The 20,344-nt window shown below is 43.8% G+C and overlaps 1 protein-coding gene across 1 annotated transcript in view; it reads right to left on the bottom strand.

Annotated features, from left to right (window-relative positions):
* Positions 1–205: 205 nt before the first annotated feature.
* The window catches only part of RAB7A (RAB7A, member RAS oncogene family), a 33,032-nt gene continuing 12,893 nt past the window's right edge, over positions 206–20,344 (bottom strand). The window contains exons 2-6 of the mRNA XM_069966743.1: positions 15,176–15,243; positions 7,673–7,799; positions 4,458–4,676; positions 3,277–3,405; positions 206–1,856 (exon numbers count right to left, since the gene is read on the bottom strand). Of these exons, the coding sequence (XP_069822844.1) occupies positions 1,761–1,856; positions 3,277–3,405; positions 4,458–4,676; positions 7,673–7,799; positions 15,176–15,228 (624 nt within the window). The 5' untranslated portion in view covers positions 15,229–15,243 and the 3' untranslated portion in view covers positions 206–1,760. The remainder of the gene's footprint in view (positions 1,857–3,276; positions 3,406–4,457; positions 4,677–7,672; positions 7,800–15,175; positions 15,244–20,344) is intronic.

Here is a 20,344-nt window from a genome sequence, read left to right as displayed (position 1 = left end):
GCCCATGTAAATGCATACTCCAGAGAGTAAATATCTAAAAGTCTACTACCCTCTACAAATGAGTGACGGTATAAGGACTGCTGCAAGGTGTGAGGTTCTTTAGACTGAACAATGACTGGATAATATGTTTCTTTGGATGTAAATATATATATAAGTCACTTTAGTAATAAATTATGTGACATACAGAGGACCACACACACCCCAATATTTTCTTGTTAAGTTTATTGGCATCATTTTCATCTTTACAGAAGAACCCAGCCTACACAGTAGAATGTAGACCGCATGGAAGAGAAAAAAAAACTCAAATAAAAATAAAAAAAAAAGGAAAAAAGTGCTATATGGGAGCAAGCTACAAACTCAAGAAAACAGAGACATTAGGGTAGCTAAACTGCCAAGGAGATTTATACCAACAAGAGTGTGATTCGCAGCACAGGGGAGGGGGTTGGGGAATTGGGGGTCGGGCTCCTAATACTACGTGTTACCTGCCAGTGGAGGGAATGAAACATATATATTACACCCCAGATTGGGAATAGCACTGAAACTCTACAAGATATTTGGGAAAATCTACTCCCCAAAACTGAGCATAGCAAGTGTCCCCTGCAGACATGGTAAGATTATATATAAAAAGAGGAAAAGGATAAGATGACTTAATAATACCTGTACTTAACCATACAATAAAGTCCAATATTCACATCATTGTTACAGTCCTAACTGCTGCAGTTATGAAACTATAGACAGCTTGGATAGTGAAATGAACAAGTAGCAGTCTATTTAAACTGTACCCATTAACTACAGTGGGGGCGGCCATGTTATATAGTCAGGGTCAACATTCAGCCTACTGCACGCCTCGTTCCTGGGAGTGGCCTTTAGCTCCCACTGAAATGGATTGGCCGAATATTGATGTAGCTGCCCCCACTGTGTGTAGGAGGATGTGCAGACCTGAACAGAACTTGCTCCTACAAAACCATAAGCTGCGTCTTAATGTTTGCAGGCAAAGCACGCAATTCGTGAGGAGGCGTCCTTACGGGTTGTGTTTTTTTTTTACATGTGCTTAAAAAAAAAAAAAAAAATTATATTCTTAAACTAATTTATACATTTAATTGGTTGCATATATTAACATGTACTATAAGATTCTGACTTTTTCTGCTCTAAGGAAGCATAACATAATAAATGGATTCTGTAAAAAGTTTGGATTAGTTAAAAAGAATAAGCAATTACAGATACAATACAAAACTCAAATACCTAGTGGACACTGGGTGCTGAGCTTGCAAAGAATGACAGGATATGCAGCCTTCCTGGCGAGAGCCTTCAATGGGATACAGAACAATTAAAAGGTTTATTCAACTTCATGTCATATGTTAATTATACACAAAAACTGTAAAAAGAACAAAAAGAAAAATTCTGTCTCTCCACAAGACACAAAAATTAAGTTATGTTCAAACAAAACAGTATATATATGTATCGTGTTAACCGCTTGATGACCCAAAGAGGCCTGCAATGCTACTTGTTGCAGGCCACTTGGTGATGCAAGGGTTAACCCAACATGGGCGCATAGTCCACAGGGAGGGTGGGGGTGATGATGGTGTTCTGCTTATAATACAGGTGTCTGTTTCCGTCTGGACCGGTGCCTGGGAGCTGGAGAGGGTGCAGTCGATTAATATTTATCCTTTACACTCTGGGCAGGAAGGGGGGAGGGTCTCGTGTTCGAAGGCCTAAGTGTGATATCTGTTAGTGAAGGACTCCGGGTACACCTTCTCCTCTCAGCAGCTGCAGCTCTCTGCAGACGCCTTTGCCCGGTCGTTCTTGTCCAGTTTAATGGGCTCTGGGAATTCATTGTACAGCTCGACCTCTGTTTCCTGGAGGGAGAAGAAAGGGATATCAGATATGAATGTCCATACAGAGCTTCAAATCCCCAACATGGATTTAAAATGGGGACATTTTGGCCGCCTGTAGTCGCCACTAGCGAGCTTATTGCCTAGCATTTATACACTGCGTTTAGCAAACAAAAAGAAAGTGTCCTAAGCTCCCCTTAGTGGTGGCTGTAGGCAAACATTTGTGTGATTATGGCTAAACGGGTTTGGATTCTGAACAAAACACAAAGTCCGGCAGTCATACAAGCTGGTAAAAATCTCTGGACTCTCGTGAATTTCCATCCTGAAAACGACTCAGAGGAACTGAATGTTGCAGTAACATTGAGGAGTAAGCACAGTAAGTTTATTATGATCCTTTGGGGTGCTGCTTCTTCCATACACTTTCAATAGCAGTCGGCCAAATGTTAATTTGGCTTATGGTCAACTCTCCTAACTTTGGCTGTGTTCCCTATGGGAAGGAAACCGTAAGCTGCTGTCAGTCTGCTCTGGTGCTGGCTTATCCACAGAGAACAATAGGGTCTGGAGTTGAAATTGCACCAAGCACAAGTAAGCACTCAGCGTTGGTGGTGGCAGATTTGCACCAGTCTATTACATAGAGCTTTATCTGTGCTGAAGTGGAGTCTAGGAGAGCAACAATTGCTGTGCAACTAAAAGCGCTGTAAGTATACATTAACAATAAAAGTAATAGCGGAAAATACACACTGAATACTGTATTTAATGGCCAGCATCCCAATGTTATGCCCTAGCTCACAGAAGACTGCATCATTACAGTATTTCTTAGTCACTAACTGAGGTTAACTCAGAAGATGATGAACACACAAGGCCCCCATATACTTTTGTTAGCTGTACCCACCGCTCATGGAGGGTTTGTTCGTCAGCATATGTGCATGAGGTTCTCCCGACCCCTTTGTTGTTGGAGAGATGAGCAACTGTCGGAACTCTCTCGATGTGGCTTAACCCTTCCCCTCCCCACAGAGCACAGAAACGCTCAGCCATGCAAAACGTTCCCGTGTATGAGGAGGTCAGTCCACAGAGGAGAGAGATAGCAGACTGCCAAACAATTGTTTGGCCGTCATATATAGAAGGTGTATGGCCACCTTAAAAAGGGAGACCTCAGGATCTAAAGCAAATGTCAGATAAGTGGGATTTTTTCTCCCCCTTTCAATATATATAATATTTTAACGCAGTCAACCACTTTTTTTTATAATGGAAAAATGCTTTATTTAATCCTTTTTATGCATTAAAAGGATGAAAAAAAAAAAAAACGCAGTGTGAACCCAACCTTAAGCCTACAGCTACAATATAGTTAATTGCTTTTATAGCTGATAGAAGTCACTCTGCAGAGTACACTACCACAGGCAGACTGGGGCCACTGTCTGCTTAATGTAGTAGAGAATATAATTACCTGTTTAAGTGCATTCCGTGCAATTGTCTGAAAAGCCTGCTCCACGTTAATAGCCTCCTTAGCACTGGTTTCAAAGTAAGGGATGTTATTTTTGCTATGACACCACACTTGTGCCCGCTTTGTGGTGACCTGTGGAGAGAGAAAGGAGAATAGAAATAGAGGATTACAAAAAGGTGAAGCTATGGAGTTTCATCACAATCTCCATAATACAATGTTATTTCACATTAACGTGGCTAAATATAGGGAAAAGCGAGATTAATCTTGTCGCACATGACTGTTTGCTTTTATTGAGAATAAGGTGCTAAATTTTGGAAGAGACACAGAGCAAATAGAAACTAAAAGACGGGGCAGATTTACTGCTGGACTTTAATGGACCGGACATAGCATATGGGTGACCACTTTGGGGGAGATTTATCAAACATGGTGTAAAGTGAAACTGGCTCAGTTGCCCCTAGCAACCAATCAGATTCCACCTTTCATTCCTCACAGACTCTTTGGAAAATGAAAGGTGGAATCTGATTGGTTGCTAGGGGCAACTGAGCCAGTTTCACTTTACACCATGTTTGATAAATTTCCCAAAATGTGTTTTTGAGTCGCACATAGAGAGCGCATATATTGGGGGAAAAGGAGCCAATTTAGTTACAAATAGGCTACAGTCCAATAAAGTCGGGGGCAGCCGTGAAGATTTTGGGCAGTAAGTCAGTATTCCTTTTTGACATTTTACCAGCCTAAATCTACCCTAATGTTTATTCAGAATTCAAAAGCTCCCCCTAACGGTAACTGCAGGCAGTCAGAATTTTATTTCTTAGAGGGGTTATGCAGTCTAAAATCTATATTAGCAGAGGTATTGCATGTTGTCCCATTCAAGAGAACAGAAAAGCTGCAATACCTTTTTAACATTGCCACGAAAAGTGGGGCACTTGCAAAAAACGCAACAGCTATCAACAGTGAAGGGACTGCAGTAACCACATATGCGTCGTAGTCTCTTCACACACCTGATTATCACCCCTGTCCCACCTAATAGGCCATCAATTTTGAAAGTCTAGAGAACCCCTTTTACTTTGTATATGTTTTGCTATATTATATTATTACCTTTATATTTCACTATGACTGAAAGCAGCATTGGGTTACACCAAGTCCAAATAGCAAACTCTAAAAACACAAGCAATACATTTTCTTACTTGTCTGTTTTCAAGGTCTATTTTGTTTCCCAGGACAACAAATGGAAAGTTTTCTGGATCCCGGGGACTGGCCTGGATAAGGAATTCATCTCTCCAACTGTCCAGAGTTTTGAAGGTGTTGGGAGCGGTCACATCGAAGACTAGGACGCAGCAGTCAGCTCCTCGATAAAAGGCCACACCAAGAGACTGAAACCGCTCTTGTCCTGCTGTGTCCCATATCTACAGGGGGAAACATTAACAGGATATGGATACAGGAGCAGGATATACTGTCCAAAGAAGACAAACTGGTGTGAATTGCTCCCAGTGACCAATCACAGGTCAGCTGTCACCTCTGGTAAAATGAAACCTGAGCTGTGATTGGTTGCTGTGGGCAATTTACACCAGTTTCTATTTTACACATTCTGGTAAATCTGGCCCTGTGTCTTTTAGGAACCGTAATTACAGCTGTCAGATTTACCCTAATTTTCCACAAGAAGCATTGCCTATACACCAGCTGGATCTCCAGTATTAATACCATGTATATGCTGCATGTAATATATCTCCACCCAGCTATCCAGTGTCTGATCTCTAAATGATGATGTGCCCAAACTCCAGCTTTCTAGAGAAAAAGTGCCTCTGATGTGGCAGATCTCCCCAGTCATGTTTCACTACTACAGATGTCACAAGAGACCAGGGTGGATAAAAATCAATGATTTTTTTAAAAAAATCAAAAAAATCGGATTTTTTTGATTTAAATCGGATTTTTTTGATTTAAATCGGATTTTTTTCAATAAACTGCTTTTTGAGGAAAATATTTTACCATCCAAAGGTTCTTCCATCATGAGATAAAGTGGAGTTGTTTAACTCAGTAGAATAAAGGCTGTATATGTTCTCAAATGTTACAACATGAACAGAGTTAAGAAAAAGACCTTAATCCTATTGTTCTACAAACCTATGAATACAGAATCATCCCCTTCAGTACCAAGTCCAAGAAGTTAGACAATATGTTTCTGATTGTTTGGACTATTTTTTTTTTTTTTGTTTAGCCAAATTAGTTAACATGGATGTTTGTTTAAGCAAATAACGTATGCTGTAATGTTGTTATTGTTTCAGTTGAATAAATCCATTTAAATTGTTATTAAGTTCAGGATTATTTTTCTCCTTCCTAAGTACAACAGAACAGTGGTGTCCAAATATGAATGATTAACCCATTAAACTGGGGAGAAAAAAGTAATATAAAAAGTGATTCTAAAAATCTTCATCTACTTGCATGTTAAAGTAGCAAGAACTAGTTTAGGTAGAAACTTTGATTTAAATCACTGATTTAAATCAAGCCTTCCTGACTAGTGATTTAAATCGTGATTTAAATCGTGATTTAAATCAGTTTGATTTAAAACAAATCCACCCTGCAAGAGACGGTATCTCCTGGTGGCAGCCATCCTCTGCCAAACACCTATGTTATGTATCCCAGTGAGGCTGGTCAATCACCTGACTAGAAAGCAAGGTATTATCTGAGCAAACATGACATACACAGTACAAAGGGCATGTCCTGAAGAAGAAACCTTTAAGGCATTCTCACTTAAAAATTTATGCATGACTAATTTGAAAGTCTGCTACCCTCACAGGGCTCCAGGAAGCTGAGATCTATGTAGCTGTAGAAGTGCAGGTAATGTAAAGCTATTTTATTGCACCATCTACCGTATGTCAATTCCAACAATGCCTGGGACTGCCTTAAGATCATAGGATAACTTCAATATTTCAGTAAGATAAAACTGCTGATGGAAGCAAGACGAGGCGGCGAGGATATTATCTGCTCAGTCACCGTCATGTGAGCCATAATTTCTTGAGGAACAGTTTCCATAGAGACCAGTACAATACTAGATTAGAGAACTCGCACTGAAGTCAATCTCAGCCAAGAGTATTTTAGGATTTAGCAAAAAATCTGCTCTAAAGCTGGACGGTGTGTAGGATGGGCAAAGGAATCAGCTACAAAATATGTTTACAATTACGCAAAATTTTAAAAATTACTATCCATGGGATTGTCAAATTAGTGAAGACCCCCCATGGGGCTCCATTCAAACGCTAAGGGACTGCCAAAGATGGATGCCCTGCATTATGCTCTCTTTAGCAGTATCACAGAGTTTGAGTGAAGGAGCAATGTGCATACAGAAGACCCATGTTCTTGTGACTAGTTGGGGCCCCTGTGGTTTGACACCTGCTGATCAGACACTTTCCACCTATTCTGTGGATGTTGCCATTGTAAGAACAGCCCAAGCAAATTTGATACGCTGTATTATGCCTAGTGCAGGGCCTAATGGGACAGAACATGCTATAAATGGTAAAATGCACCAGCCCCTTTAGACCTTAAGCTGAGCATAGCCATGTCTGTTCTACAGTTGTGCAGTCCAGGTAGAGAGCTGCAAACACAGGCAGAAAGGTGACAGGGAGAAAACAAATGAAGCCTTTCTCTTTGCTGATGATCATTTGCACAGATATAACATGTTTAACTTGAAAGATGCCACACAGTTGATAGTGAGCCACAGCATGCATGCCTCCCCCTATATCTCCCTGCCTTGAGCATCTGACAACCAGTCAATACAGGGAGGCAAGAAACGTGCAGGCTGTGGCTCAGCATCTCTTCTGTGGCACTCAAGGAAAATGCAATTTTATATCTGTGCAAATGACATCAGCAACGACAAAGGCTTCATTGGTTTTATCTCACTGTCTGCAGCTTTGTACATGGTGTGGACCAGACAGTCTATTTAAGCTCACATATAAGTATTAGGTTCCCATTAGAGCCAACCACTGTCTGTTATATCAGTGGGCCAAGGGACAATGGTGGCATAGGTCCACTGACTAGACACTGGCAGCAAAACGAATAGGCTTTGGATGAGACCTTTATATTAGGATAACACAAAATCCAGTCTATCCACAGGTGTACTACAGCCTCAATGTCTACTCACTTCAATAGGAGGTGAGGCTGCAGTACCCAGTGCTGCCGCTACACAGAGACCAGAGACAAATGCTTGCGACTCAATTCTCACTGTAGTGTGGGCACCAAACAGCTGATTGGCCGCGGAGTCGGGTGTCAGCACTCCACCAGTCAGCCTATCCTATGAAAAGGCCATCAATTTTTTTTGTCCCAGAAAAAAACTTTAATTTCAAAATTTATTTTTGACCAGTTCTTTCCTTATCCCAAAATAATTTTAACCTAAATATTAAATAAAGACATCTACCTGCATTGTGACCAACCGGTCATCCACCATCACCTCCTTGGTCAGAAAGTCTGCCCCGATCGTGGCCTTGTACTGATTAGTGAACTTCTTATTAACATACTGATTCATAAGCGAAGTCTTCCCAACCCTAAAAATGGTGTATAAAAAATAGTTAGCATTGAATAGAACTGTTCAGATAATATGCGTTTGCCTCATTGGTTTGTCTTAAAGTACATCTGCCGATATGCCTGAAAACTGAGGCCGGAGAAGTAGGGATTCCAACCCACCCAGTCTTTGATGTTCAATTACATAAGGATAAGCTACAATACCAGACATAACCTTTGGACACAAGTGGTGCTGTTTCTGGGGTGGACGTAAACCACTTTTTCCAATTGACAGGACAAGCTTATTTTACTTCCCCTGAGTATATGCAGCTGCCGGATGCAGACCAAGCCATGACCATGTGCAGCAGCTGCATGATTTGGCCACAGTCAGTGTAGTTTCATCTACATCTGGCAGCTGAATGGTAAGAATCTGGCCTTAGCTGCAAGTGAATGAGTGTTAGATAGAATCACAGGCAACTTTCATATGGCACAACTCACCCCTAGGTCTCCTGTAAGAGTTCCATTTTTCTTCTATAGGGTCTTTCTGGATTCAAGTTGTTTGAGTTATACATTTTATACTTTTAAAAAAGGAATAAAAAAAAAAAAAGGTATAGGCTAAATACTTAACCCTTTGAGGACCAGGCCCAAAATGACCCAGTGGACCGCGCAAATTTTGATCTTAGTGTTTCCGTTTTTCCCTCCTCCCCTCCTAAGAGCTCTAGCACTCTCAGTTTTTTATCTACAGGCCATGTAAGTGCTTATTTGTTACAGGAATAGTTGTACTTTGTAATGGCGTCATTCATTTTCCCATAACATGTATGATGGAATCCCAAATATATTATTTATGAAGATATAAATTGATGAAATCGCAAAAAAGAATGCAATATGGTAACGTTTGGGGGGTTCCTGTGTCTACGTTATGCACTATATGGTAACAGCGACATGATACAATTATTCTATAGGTCAGCCCGAACACAACCATATGCAGGTTTACACAGATTCTCTAATGTTATATATTTTTTTTAAATGAAATCCTTTTTTTTGGCAATTAATTATAAATAAAATGGGACTATTGTGACGCTTATAACGGTTTTATTTTTTCACCTACGGGGCTGTATGGGGTGTCATTTTTTCCGCCATGATCTCTAGTTTTTATTAATACCATATTTGTGAAGATCGGACGTTTTGATCACTTTTTATTAATTTTTTTATATATATAATGTAACATAAAATCGGTAATCTGCGCACTTTTTCCCCTCTTTTCGTGTACGCCGTTTACCGGTCACAATGACGCTTGTTATATTTTAATAGATCGGACAATTACGCACGCTACGGTATATTATATGTTTATCTATTTATTTATTTTTATATGTTTTATTTATATAATGGGAAAGGGGGGTGATTTCAACTTTTATTGGGGGAGGGGTTTTGGGGTAGTGTATTAGTGTTTTTAACTTTTTTTTTTTTACACATTTGAAGTCCCTTTGGGGGACTTGTACATAGATTAGTTTGATTTTTACACTGATGAATGCTATGCCATAGGCACAGCATTGATCAGTGTTATCGGCGCTCTGCTCATTGAGCCTGCCTGTGCAGGCTTAGAGTAGCAGAGCGCCGATCGGACCGCATGGAGACAGGTAAGAGACCTCCAGCAGTCCGTTATACCGATCGGGACCCCCGCAGTCACACTGCGGGGGTCCCGATCGGTAAGTGACAGGGGACTCCCCCTGTCACTTACACTTAAACGCCGCGGTCGCGCCGTGATCGCGGCGTTTAAGGGGTTAATGACACGCGGCAGCGCGATCGCTGCAGCGTGTCATTGCCGGTGAGGTCCCGGCTGCTCACTGCAGCCGGCCCCCACCTCCTATGAAGCGCGCTCCGCTCCGGAGCGCGCTTCATAGCGGGAATAACACCCGTGACGTAAGGTTACGTCATGGGTCGTCTGGGGACAGACTTCCATGACGTAACCCTACGTCCAGGGTCGTCTAGGGGTTAAAGGGGTATTCCAGGTTATTTTGACATTTACTCTACAGATTAGTCTTGTAATATAATTAATTTGTTTCATTGGTTTCTATTACAAATTTTGTCTCTTTCACGCAATTTTTACATGAGTCATGTGGTCCTGTGACGTCACCGGCCCGGAAGTGTGCTGACTTCCCGACTCAACCGGTCTCTAGTTAGTTATTCACTTAGCAGGCTTCAGAGCCTTACGGCCCTCCCTGAGCACGGGACGTCACATGACTCCCTGTTCCAGAGGTAGCCTGCCAGTGTAATCACCCCAATCCCCCCCCTTCCCTGTGTAATGATTGCAGCCCCCTCAGCCCCAGCCCCCAACCCTGTGTAATGATTGTGGCCCCCCCTCCCTGTGTAAACATTGCGATACACAGATCACTCACCCCCTGGTGTAAGCGTTGCGGCGCTGGACCCGATTTCGGCACCTTTTTCAAGCAGCTATGTGTGAGGCAGGAGAGATTCTTTTCTTGCTTCGTACAGAGCGCCTGTCAGCTGAGTTGTATCGGGCGATCTATAGGCGCTCTGTACGAAGCAAGAAAGGAAGCTCTCCTGCCTCACACAGAGCGCCTGTCAGCTGAGCATAGCTGCTTGAAAAAGGTGCCGAAATCAGGTCCAGCGCCCCAACACGCCTACACCAGGGGGTGAGTGATCTGTATATCGCAATGTTTACACAGGGAGGGGGTCCGCAATCATTACACAGGGTTGGGGGCCGGGGCTGAGGGGTCCGCAATCATTACACAGGGAGGGGGGGGGGGGAATTGGGGTGATTACACTGGCAGGCCAGCTCTGGAACAGGGAGTCATGTGACGTCCCGTGCTCAGGGAGGGCCGTTTGTAAGGCTCTGAAGCCTGTTAAGTGAATAACTAACTAGAGGCCGGCTGAGTCGGAAAGTCAGCACACTTCCGGGCCGGTGACGTCAAAGGACAATGTGACTCATGTAAAAATTGCGAGAAAGAGACAAAACTCGTAATAGAAACAAATGAGACAAATTTATTATATTACCAGACTAATCTGTAGCGTAAATGTCAAAATAACCTGGAATACCCCTTTAACAGACGCTGCTGTATATATATACATATACACACACACGTACATACACACACACACAATGGCACAGTCTACTATGCTTATGTATACAACAAAAAAAACTGTTGAAACACACAACTTTTGCATACAGGTTTACCATATACGCTATCACATACAGGTAGCCATAAACGCTACACAATGGCTTAGATTTATAAATCTGATATTAATCCTGAAAAGCAACCAATCACAGCTCATTTTGAGAAACAGAAGGTGAGCTGTGATTGGTTGCTGTCAGGCACATCTTTACCTTACACAGATTGATAAATCTGCACCAAAGTAAGAAGTCGGAGGTCGCCTTATACGCCGGGTATGGTCACCCCATACAGTGGGGGAGCTCAAAAATGGCCGCATCCCCACCGTATGGGGCGAACACTATAAAAAAAAAAAAAAGTTAAACTCACCTGTGACCCATTCCAGACAGTCGCGCGTCTCCGGGGAATGGTGTGTGTGCGTGTGTGTGTGTAACATGTGAGGATAACAGCAGATTTTGGGACGTGGTTATTGACAATACTTTCACAGGTGACATGAAGGAAACATTATGGAAATCAATAAGCACTAGGGATGCACGATGCACCGAAATATCGATACTACTATCGATATTTCGGGCAAAAAAACGGTTCGATACCAGGATTTCCTGGTATCGAAACTTTAAGTTAAGCAGAGAACACGGTGGGCGGCTAGCTGAGCGCCGGCCGTGTTCTCTATGTGCCTCCCCCTGCCCCCTGCAGTCTCCTCCTCTGCTCTCCCTCCCTCCGCTCCCATTGGCGCCAATTTCAAATAGCCGGCACTTAGCTATTGCTAGTGCCGGCTATTTAAGTATATAGATGCCGCTGTCACACTGACAGCGGCATCTGACCCCTCCTGAGCCCGCTCCATATACAGCGGGGGTCGGCTACTGTGTGTAACAGACCCCCGCTGCTGGTGTCTCTCTGATAACAGAGTCCGGCTCCGCCAGACTCTCTTATCAGAGAGATGATTTATGCAGAGGAGCCGGAGCTGCACGGAGGAGAGCGGCTGGAAAGGGAGAGCGGGAGAGGAGGACGGAGGAGAAGGCTGGAGGGAGAGCGGGAGGTCCGGGAGAGAGGACGGAGGAGAGGGAGAGCGGGATGTCCGGGAGAGGAGGACGGAGAAGGCTGGAGGTGGGGAGGATGAAGAGGGAGAGCGGGGGTCTGTGAGACGCGGGAGAGGAGGCCGAGGGAAGTGCAGCACATGTGAGGATCCAGCCGGCTGGCAGGTGGGGGAGGTGGCCGGGGCTGAGAGGAGCAGATAAGATCGGCTGTAGTGTGTGGGATCCTGTGTAACCTCCTCTTCTCTTCCTCCGCAATCTTGGTAACTGGTGCAGCAGAGCTGTCTTAGTGGTGGGTGGTGCAGGAGAGCTGTCTTAGTGATAGCTGATGTAGCAGAGCTGTCTTAGTGTTATCTGGTGCAGCAGAGCTGTCTTAGTGATATCGGATGTAGCAGAGCTGTCTTAGTGATAGCTGATGTAGCAGAGCTGTCTTATGGCCCTATTCCACGGAACGATTATCGTTCATTTTCGGACGATATCGACCGCTACGGACGATAATCGTTCCGTGGAATAGAGTGCAACGATCAGCCGACATCGTTCATGTCGGCTGATCGTTGCAGTCGCTTGTTTTTCAACATGTTGAAAAACAAGCGACTGATATAGCAGCGATCTGCTGCCGTCGCTCCGCTGAATAGGAGCATCGGCAGCAGACGCTGCTATATCCTATGGGCTGCCCGGACGATCAGCGATCCCCCGGGCAGCCCCCCCGCAGCTCCCCGCCGCCCCTCCCGCACTCACCCGCTCGCTGCAGCCGCGTTGAATAGCGGCGGCAGCGAGCGGCGAACGAGGAGCAAACGAGCGCTAATAGCGCTCGTTTGCTCCTCTAAAACGGCCCGTGGAATAGGGCCATTAGTGATAGCTGATGTAGCAGAGCTGTCTTAGTGATAGCTGATGTAGCAGAGCTGTCTTAGTGATAGCTGATGTAGCAGAGCTGTCTTAGTGGTGGGTGGTGCAGGAGAGCTGTCTTAGTGATAGCTGATGTAGCAGAGCTGTCTTAGTGATAGCTGATGTAGCAGAGCTGTCTTAGTGATAGCTGATGTAGCAGAGCTGTCTTAGTGATAGCTGATGTAGCAGAGCTGTCTTAGTGGTGGGTGGTGCAGGAGAGCTGTCTTAGTGATAGCTGATGTAGCAGAGCTGTCTTAGTGTTATCTGGTGCAGCAGAGCTGTCTTAGTGATAGCTGATGTAGCAGAGCTGTCTTAGTGATAGCTGATGTAGCAGAGCTGTCTTAGTGATAGCTGATGTAGCAGAGCTGTCTTAGTGATATCTGATGCAGCAGAGCTGTCTTAGTGATAGCTGATGTAGCGGAGCTGTCTTAGTGATAGCTGATGTAGCGGAGCTGTCTTAGTGATAGCTGATGCAGCAGAGCTGTCTTAGTGATATCGGATGTAGCAGAGCTGTCTTAGTGATATCGGATGTAGCAGAGCTGTCTTAGTGTTAGCTGATGCAGCAGAGCTGTCTTAGTGTTAGCTGATGCAGCAGAGCTGTCTTAGTGATATCTGATGCAGCAGAGCTGTCTTAGTGATATCTGATGCAGCAGAGCTGTCTTAGTGTTAGCTGATGCAGCAGAGCTGTCTTAGTGATATCTGATGCAGCAGAGCTGTCTTAGTGATATCTGATGCAGCAGAGCTGTCTTAGTGATAGCTGATGTAGCAGAGCTGTCTTAGTGATATCTGATGTAGCAGAGCTGTCTTAGTGATATCTGATGTAGCAGAGCTGTCTTAGTGATATCTGATGCAGCAGAGCTGTCTTAGTGATAGCTGATGTAGCAGAGCTGTCTTAGTGATATCTGATGCAGCAGAGCTGTCTTAGTGATATCGGATGTAGCAGAGCTGTCTTAGTGTTAGCTGATGTAGCAGAGCTGTCTTAGTGATATCTGATGCAGCAGAGCTGTCTTAGTGTTATCTGATGTAGCAGAGCTGTCTTAGTGTTATCTGATGCAGCAGAGCTGTCTTAGTGATAGCTGATGCTGCAGAGCTGTCTGTGATAGCTGATGTAGCAGAGTTGTCTTAGTGATAGCTGATGTAGCAGAGTTGTCTTAGTGATCGCTGATGCAGCAGAGCTGTCTTAGTGATAGCTGATGCAGCAGAGCTGTCTTAGTGATAGCTGATGCAGCAGAGCTGTCTTAGTGATAGCTGATGTAGCAGAGCTGTCTTAGTGATATCGGATGTAGCAGAGCTGTCTTAGTGATATCGGATGTAGCAGAGCTGTCTTAGTGATATCGGATGTAGCAGAGCTGTCTTAGTGATATCGGATGTAGCAGAGCTGTCTTAGTGATATCGGATGTAGCAGAGCTGTCTTAGTGATATCGGATGTAGCAGAGCTGTCTTAGTGATATCGGATGTAGCAGAGCTGTCTTAGTGATATCGGATGTAGCAGAGCTGTCTTAGTGATATCGGATGTAGCAGAGCTGTCTTAGTGTTATCTGATGTAGCAGAGCTGTCTTAGTGATCGCTGATGTAGCAGAGCTGTCTTAGTGATAGCTGATGCTGCAGAGCTGTCTTAGTGATAGCTGATGCTGCAGAGCTGTCTTAGTGATAGCTGATGTAGCAGAGTTGTCTTAGTGATAGCTGATGTAGCAGAGCTGTCTTAGTGATAGCTGATGTAGCAGAGCTGTCTTAGTGATAGCTGATGTAGCAGAGCTGTCTTAGTGATAGCTGATGTAGCAGAGCTGTCTTAGTGATAGCTGATGTAGCAGAGCTGTCTTAGTGATAGCTGATGTAGCAGAGCTGTCTTAGTGATAGCTGATGTAGCAGAGCTGTCTTAGTGATAGCTGATGCAGCAGAGCTGTCTTAGTGATAGCTGATGTAGCAGAGCTGTCTTAGTGATAGCTGATGTAGCAGAGCTGTCTTCGTGATAGCTGATGCAGCAGAGCTGTCTTAGTGATAGCTGATGCAGCAGAGCTGACTTAGATATCACTAACTTTATTTTTAACACAATAAAATAAAAATAGTCCAAAAATTGGTATCACTGTAATAGTGCAGGGGTATTATATTTCTACCATTTTTTTTTTTTTTCTTTTATACTTTACTAAGTATCGAACTGGTATTGAGTATCGAAATAAAAAAGTTAGTATCGGTATCGAACTCAAAATTCTGGTATCGTGACATCACTAATAAGCACAACGCAAATCCAAAGAAATTGATGCCCTTGTGGGCAGGGTGCTCTCTCCCTGTGTACCAACTTTATTCCTATTGTTTGTACTTGATTCTAGGTTAGAAGTTAGGGGGAGGAAATGTTGCGGCTCGTCTACTCACCCAGAATCTCCCAGGATGATGACCTTCAGGAGCACTTTCTTCCTGGACGTCATCTTTCAAAATAAGAACTGTTTTGGAAGGAGGGAGAGGAGGAAAACCAATTACTCAAGAGTATCCGAAGGACAAGATACTATGCTATACATGGAAATAGAAACCACATAAAGGACCACAGACTTACTACAAATCAGTTAGCTAGACCACCAGTGTTTTACATCTAGCTAGACCCCTGGGAACCCCACAATGCCAAACCCCCTAAAAGTCAGAGAAGATGGACCCTTTAAATCTTCTGTACCAGATTTTGAAAAATGGAAAACAGCCTGTAAACGGCGAGAGCTGAACATTGCTGTTACCACCTAAATTGGAGGAGGAGTGTGGGGGGCAGTGATGCGTCCTCATCTGATGCCAGTGGGTACAGGGCTGCATGTGATGGGGAAGTGTCAGGATATACAGAGCAGGAGGAAGTAGACAATTCACAGTCCAGCAGACACAGCAGAAGCTTCTTGCCCACTCTCCGTGTTAGTAAGATCAAGGCGGTTTGTAATAAGATAGTGTCCCGACATGGTGGTAAACAGACACAAGTGTATGGGAAAGTAAGGAGCAGGTTACATTTTAGGAGGGACGGGCTGATTTTGTAGCGAGCTTTCCACTAATGATAATGTCATCCGGACATACCAAATAGCACAAAAACAAGTTGTTGGAGATTAAACAATAGAAAAGTGTGCATCAACAGGACAGATGCATTATGACAAGTTGAGGTGATATGTGACGTCATACAGATATAACTCATTCACAATGTCTATAGTGTCTTCACCTACAGAGGAGGAGAGCCTGCACTTTGCTGTGTAAAGCCAAAGGCAGCAGGAGCCATAATAATGTTATAGTGAGCAGTTTAGACAGGTGTGTGTTCCCAGGCATTCCCTCCCTCTCCATAGAGGAATCCTTGAGCTGATTATTCAGAGTGAATGTCTATCAGGGAAGGGAAAGATCCTAGAAACAGAAAAATCATTTTTGTCTAATAAGATATATTACAAGGTTTCTTATATTCATTTGTACTGTTGTACATTTCCTATCGAACATATTTCTCTACCATGGAGAAGTGGTCTGTGCCTGCTTCTGCCACCAGATATGCACTCAGGGACAGCATCCAGGGATGGGCAGAATGGGCACAGTAATTATACAAGCAAAACACCAGCAGTTTTTCACTTATTCCACAAAACAATTTGAGCGCTTTTTATCAGCAATATGACTTTACAGCCGCTGCTTCACCAGACTCATGTACCCCTGCCATGTGTCAATCTGTGCCTGCCTGTAGTAAACACATTGACCCCCATCCCTTAATACAGTCATGGGAAGGGAATTAAAGGGCTGCGTTTTGTGTACAGAAACAATTGCTAAAAGATACAAAGCATTCAGAGCTGAGAGGCACCTGAAGGTAACCCACCTGCATTAGAGGAATGTCAGGCCCGACATAAGAGCCCTCTACACACAAGAGCAAGAACACACTTACAGCGGCAGCCAGCTAAGGCAAGACTGGGCAAAGCAGGTCTATTGGGGGGGGGGGGGGGGGTTGTTCCCAGCCCATTGTGTAAGCTGGATGACAGGCTCTCAGAGTAGGTGTTACACAGTCAATAAGAATTGCACATCACTGCAACTTTAGTCACCAACAGGAAACAGAAATCTTATGGCTCAAATGTTGCATAAATGGGCACTTGTACAATACATTTTTGGCACCACCCATACTGCAAAACCTTAGATGCACCAGCGTCTGAAAATGGCCCCAATAGACTTCTAGTGTCAGAATTGCCGGCTACAATTCATTCTGACCAAGTAAACACCCCCAGGACATGGGCCAGGAGACAAACAAGCCATATTAATAGCCAGAACGTTCCATGTCTCATTCAAGGAACTGTGACTAAGGGCCTGGATGTGTATGACGTGTTACAAGGCAACATGTGCAGGTCCTAAATATACCATTATAAGTGTGACGGCCAGTATGGATCTGCTCTCACCAGCAGGCTGGAAAGGTGGAAGGGTAACCAAAATCTAATACAACGGACAGGAGAACCACTGTATCTGGAAACAAACTCCCTAACATTCCCTGGGTACCATGCCCTGGCTCCAAGGGTCTTCCTTTGAACTATTATACCATAAGGCCAATAGACGCACCATTTTTACATTTCATATGAATGTAGCCTGTGTGTTCAAAACACTGCTGCCATGACAGTTCACCATAGAGAGGGCAAACAGGACCTAGAATAGCCTTTATACCACGTGTCATACAACACAAATCTATGGCTGTCAGATCCTGAAAACATGTGAGGGGGGAAAATGCCTTTATTCTGAATTTACTTGATCAACATAGTTTCTGTAGAAGCCTGAAAAATGAATCCAAGTTGCTCAGGGTACAAGCCAACAACATCACTGCATAGAACAGATCCTTAAAGGGAACTTGCCATCACTTTCATGCTACCTGAAGTCATCAGTGCGGTCTCTAATGGCTTCTCCCTGACACCCCAGCCTTGACTGACAGATCTCTCCCTATACTGGAAGAAACCTATCAAAGCTGGTGGGGGGGAGGGGACCAGCCTGATGACTTGTGGTTTAGGTAGCATGAAAAGTGATGAGACGTTCCCATTAAAAGGCTCATGACAGTAGATGAACTAATTCAGTGGATGCGAAACTACAACTTCTGGCGTACCTCGACAGGTAACAGATTAGCACTCTGGTTGCACTTTTATAACCTGCTGATTTTAAAAGGGTACTCCAGCAAAAAAAATTTCCTTCAAATCAACTGGTGTCAGGAAGTTATATAGAGTTGTAAGTATACTTAAATCTCAAGTCTTCCAGAACGTATCACCTGGTATTTGCCCTAAAGGAAGTGGCATTTTCTTTTCACATTGCTCTCTGCTGCCACCTCTGTCTGTGACAGGAACTGTCCAGAGCAGTAGAGGTTTTCCATGAGGATTTGTCACTGCTCTGGACAGTTCCCAACATGGTCAGAGGTGGCAGCAGAGCACTAAGTCAGACTGGAGAGAATACACCATGTCCTGTAAGACATACAGCAGCTGATTTGAGATTTTTAAATAGAAGTAAATTAAAACTTTCTGGCACCAGTTCAATTGGGGGGGGGGGGGGGGGAAATCACTGGAGTACCCCTTGGAGTTCTATTAGCATCATTGCGTAACCCAGTAACTACGCAAGCTTCATTCTTGAAATAGGGCTGTCTTTAAGACTTCTTGGAAGCAGTATGAAAAGACTTACGTATTGGGCAAGAGTGCTCAGGCATGGGGAACCCTCAGTGCTCCAGCTACTATACTTGAGTTTTAGCTCATCTTTTGAAGTTCTCATTTTGCTGTCAGAACAGAGAGAGAAAAAAACCCTCTTAGGGCGCCCTCTCTCTCTCACACACACAAAAAACTGCCTGGTTGCCTTTTTCCCTGAGGTATTTCTTATTACTAGTCATGTGATCCTTTGATCATTAAAGGAATTCTGCTAATGGAGAGAGGGGGGGGGGGATCAATCTAGTGCCACAAAAAGCCAAAGAGTAGCCCTGACCCTACCACCTGTGGCCCTAATGAATTTAAAGGATACGTAATATCCATCCCGCTGCGAGTTTGTCTGCCCATAAGTGTACAGGGCAGGGATCCGCAGCAGATCTCGCTGCAAATTTGCAGGGATAAATCCGCTGCGGATCCGTTACGTGTGAACGCACCCTTGATGGGGCTGGCAGGTTTTTATTTTTTGTCCATCATTTTGCCATGTTTTTTTTTTCTCCCATTATTTAATGCAATTCTGCAACTAAGGGCCAAGATGCAACTTTGATACAAATTAGGTATTCGGCATTGATAGGAACTAAACACTGGCACAGATCTGCCCGAAATAGCTCCCTATCATACAGATAGGCCTGGCAAATCCCAGAAGCCATGTAGTCTATGCATGTGATGCCAGTGCCTAATTTTTGATTCAAGACGTCTACTGCTGTGAAACCTGGCAACATTTCATCAAGCCTCAAGGTGCATGGATGGACACAAACCAAAGCCCAAGATGGCTGTGCTACATTTATAGCTACTGAGCTGCCAAAAACTAAGATAACAAAAGCATCAAATAGCTGCAGGCTAAACTAGACTGTGAAGCAGAGCAAAGCTATGCAGTCACCTGTACATCCTGACAAAGCAATCTGACAGAGGAATGTGAGAGCAGACAGCGGCCCAGGTCCGGCCCAACTGAGTCACCCTGCTCAACGCCAAACAGCACGTGCTGCTGACTCACCCCACACCATGAGCAAAATAAGGGCAAAAGTCAACTGTACCCAGATCTCAACTTCTTAAGAAACAATACCATGTTCACATGATGTATAACAGCCATTGCTGGCACTGTCAAACAACGGCCACTGTTTTAAATGTTCATCCGGCATTATTGTCCGGATGATTATTATCTTAAAATCATTGAAATCTGGCCACCATATGGATGTTCCTTGAAATCAACTAACCATTGATGTCCAGGCACACTACAGCAGACATAACAGTGACAATTGACAATTATATGTGGACACTGTTTCTGAACAACGGCCGCAAGTAATTGACTTGTCAAATATTTGTGTGGCCGTAGCAAACAGTGACCTTTTTTTAACACACTTTGGGAGGACACTTATCAAAGGGTGTAAAATATAGACCGGTGTACACTGCCCACAGCAACCAATCACAGAACAGCTTTCAGCCCTGGTAAAAATGAAAGCTGAGCTGTGATTGGTTGCTGTGGGCACTTTACACCAGTGTATACTTTACACCCTTTGATAAATGTGGGCCTTTGTGAACAGCGGCCGATGTCTGCCATCATTTTAATGCTGCTCATTATTTTATGACAAGAACGTCCATTGTTTTATTTGCCAACAATGGCAGTTCTTGTCATATAAAATAGCCCTAACGTGTGTTAAAATGTCTGCCTACAGCTCCGAAAATTGAAGACCATCCTATAAGGTTTAGGTCTATAGATCAGAAGCTTAGAAATGACCTGATGTCGGGGGATATATAGTGCAGTTAATCAAATGAACAAGTACACAGCACAAGTAGTCAGAGAAGAAGTGGCTGCTGTGATCATCATCAATGGATCCATTGTTCTCCAGGGCAAGAGATAAACACACAAATAGCGATTCTCAAAAAGCAATACATG

Source organism: Dendropsophus ebraccatus, chromosome 4 (genome assembly GCF_027789765.1).
Source record: "Dendropsophus ebraccatus isolate aDenEbr1 chromosome 4, aDenEbr1.pat, whole genome shotgun sequence".
Lineage (NCBI taxonomy): Eukaryota > Metazoa > Chordata > Amphibia > Anura > Hylidae > Dendropsophus > Dendropsophus ebraccatus.
Note: the sequence above shows the minus strand (reverse complement) of the source record. Positions and strands in the feature narration are given on the sequence as shown.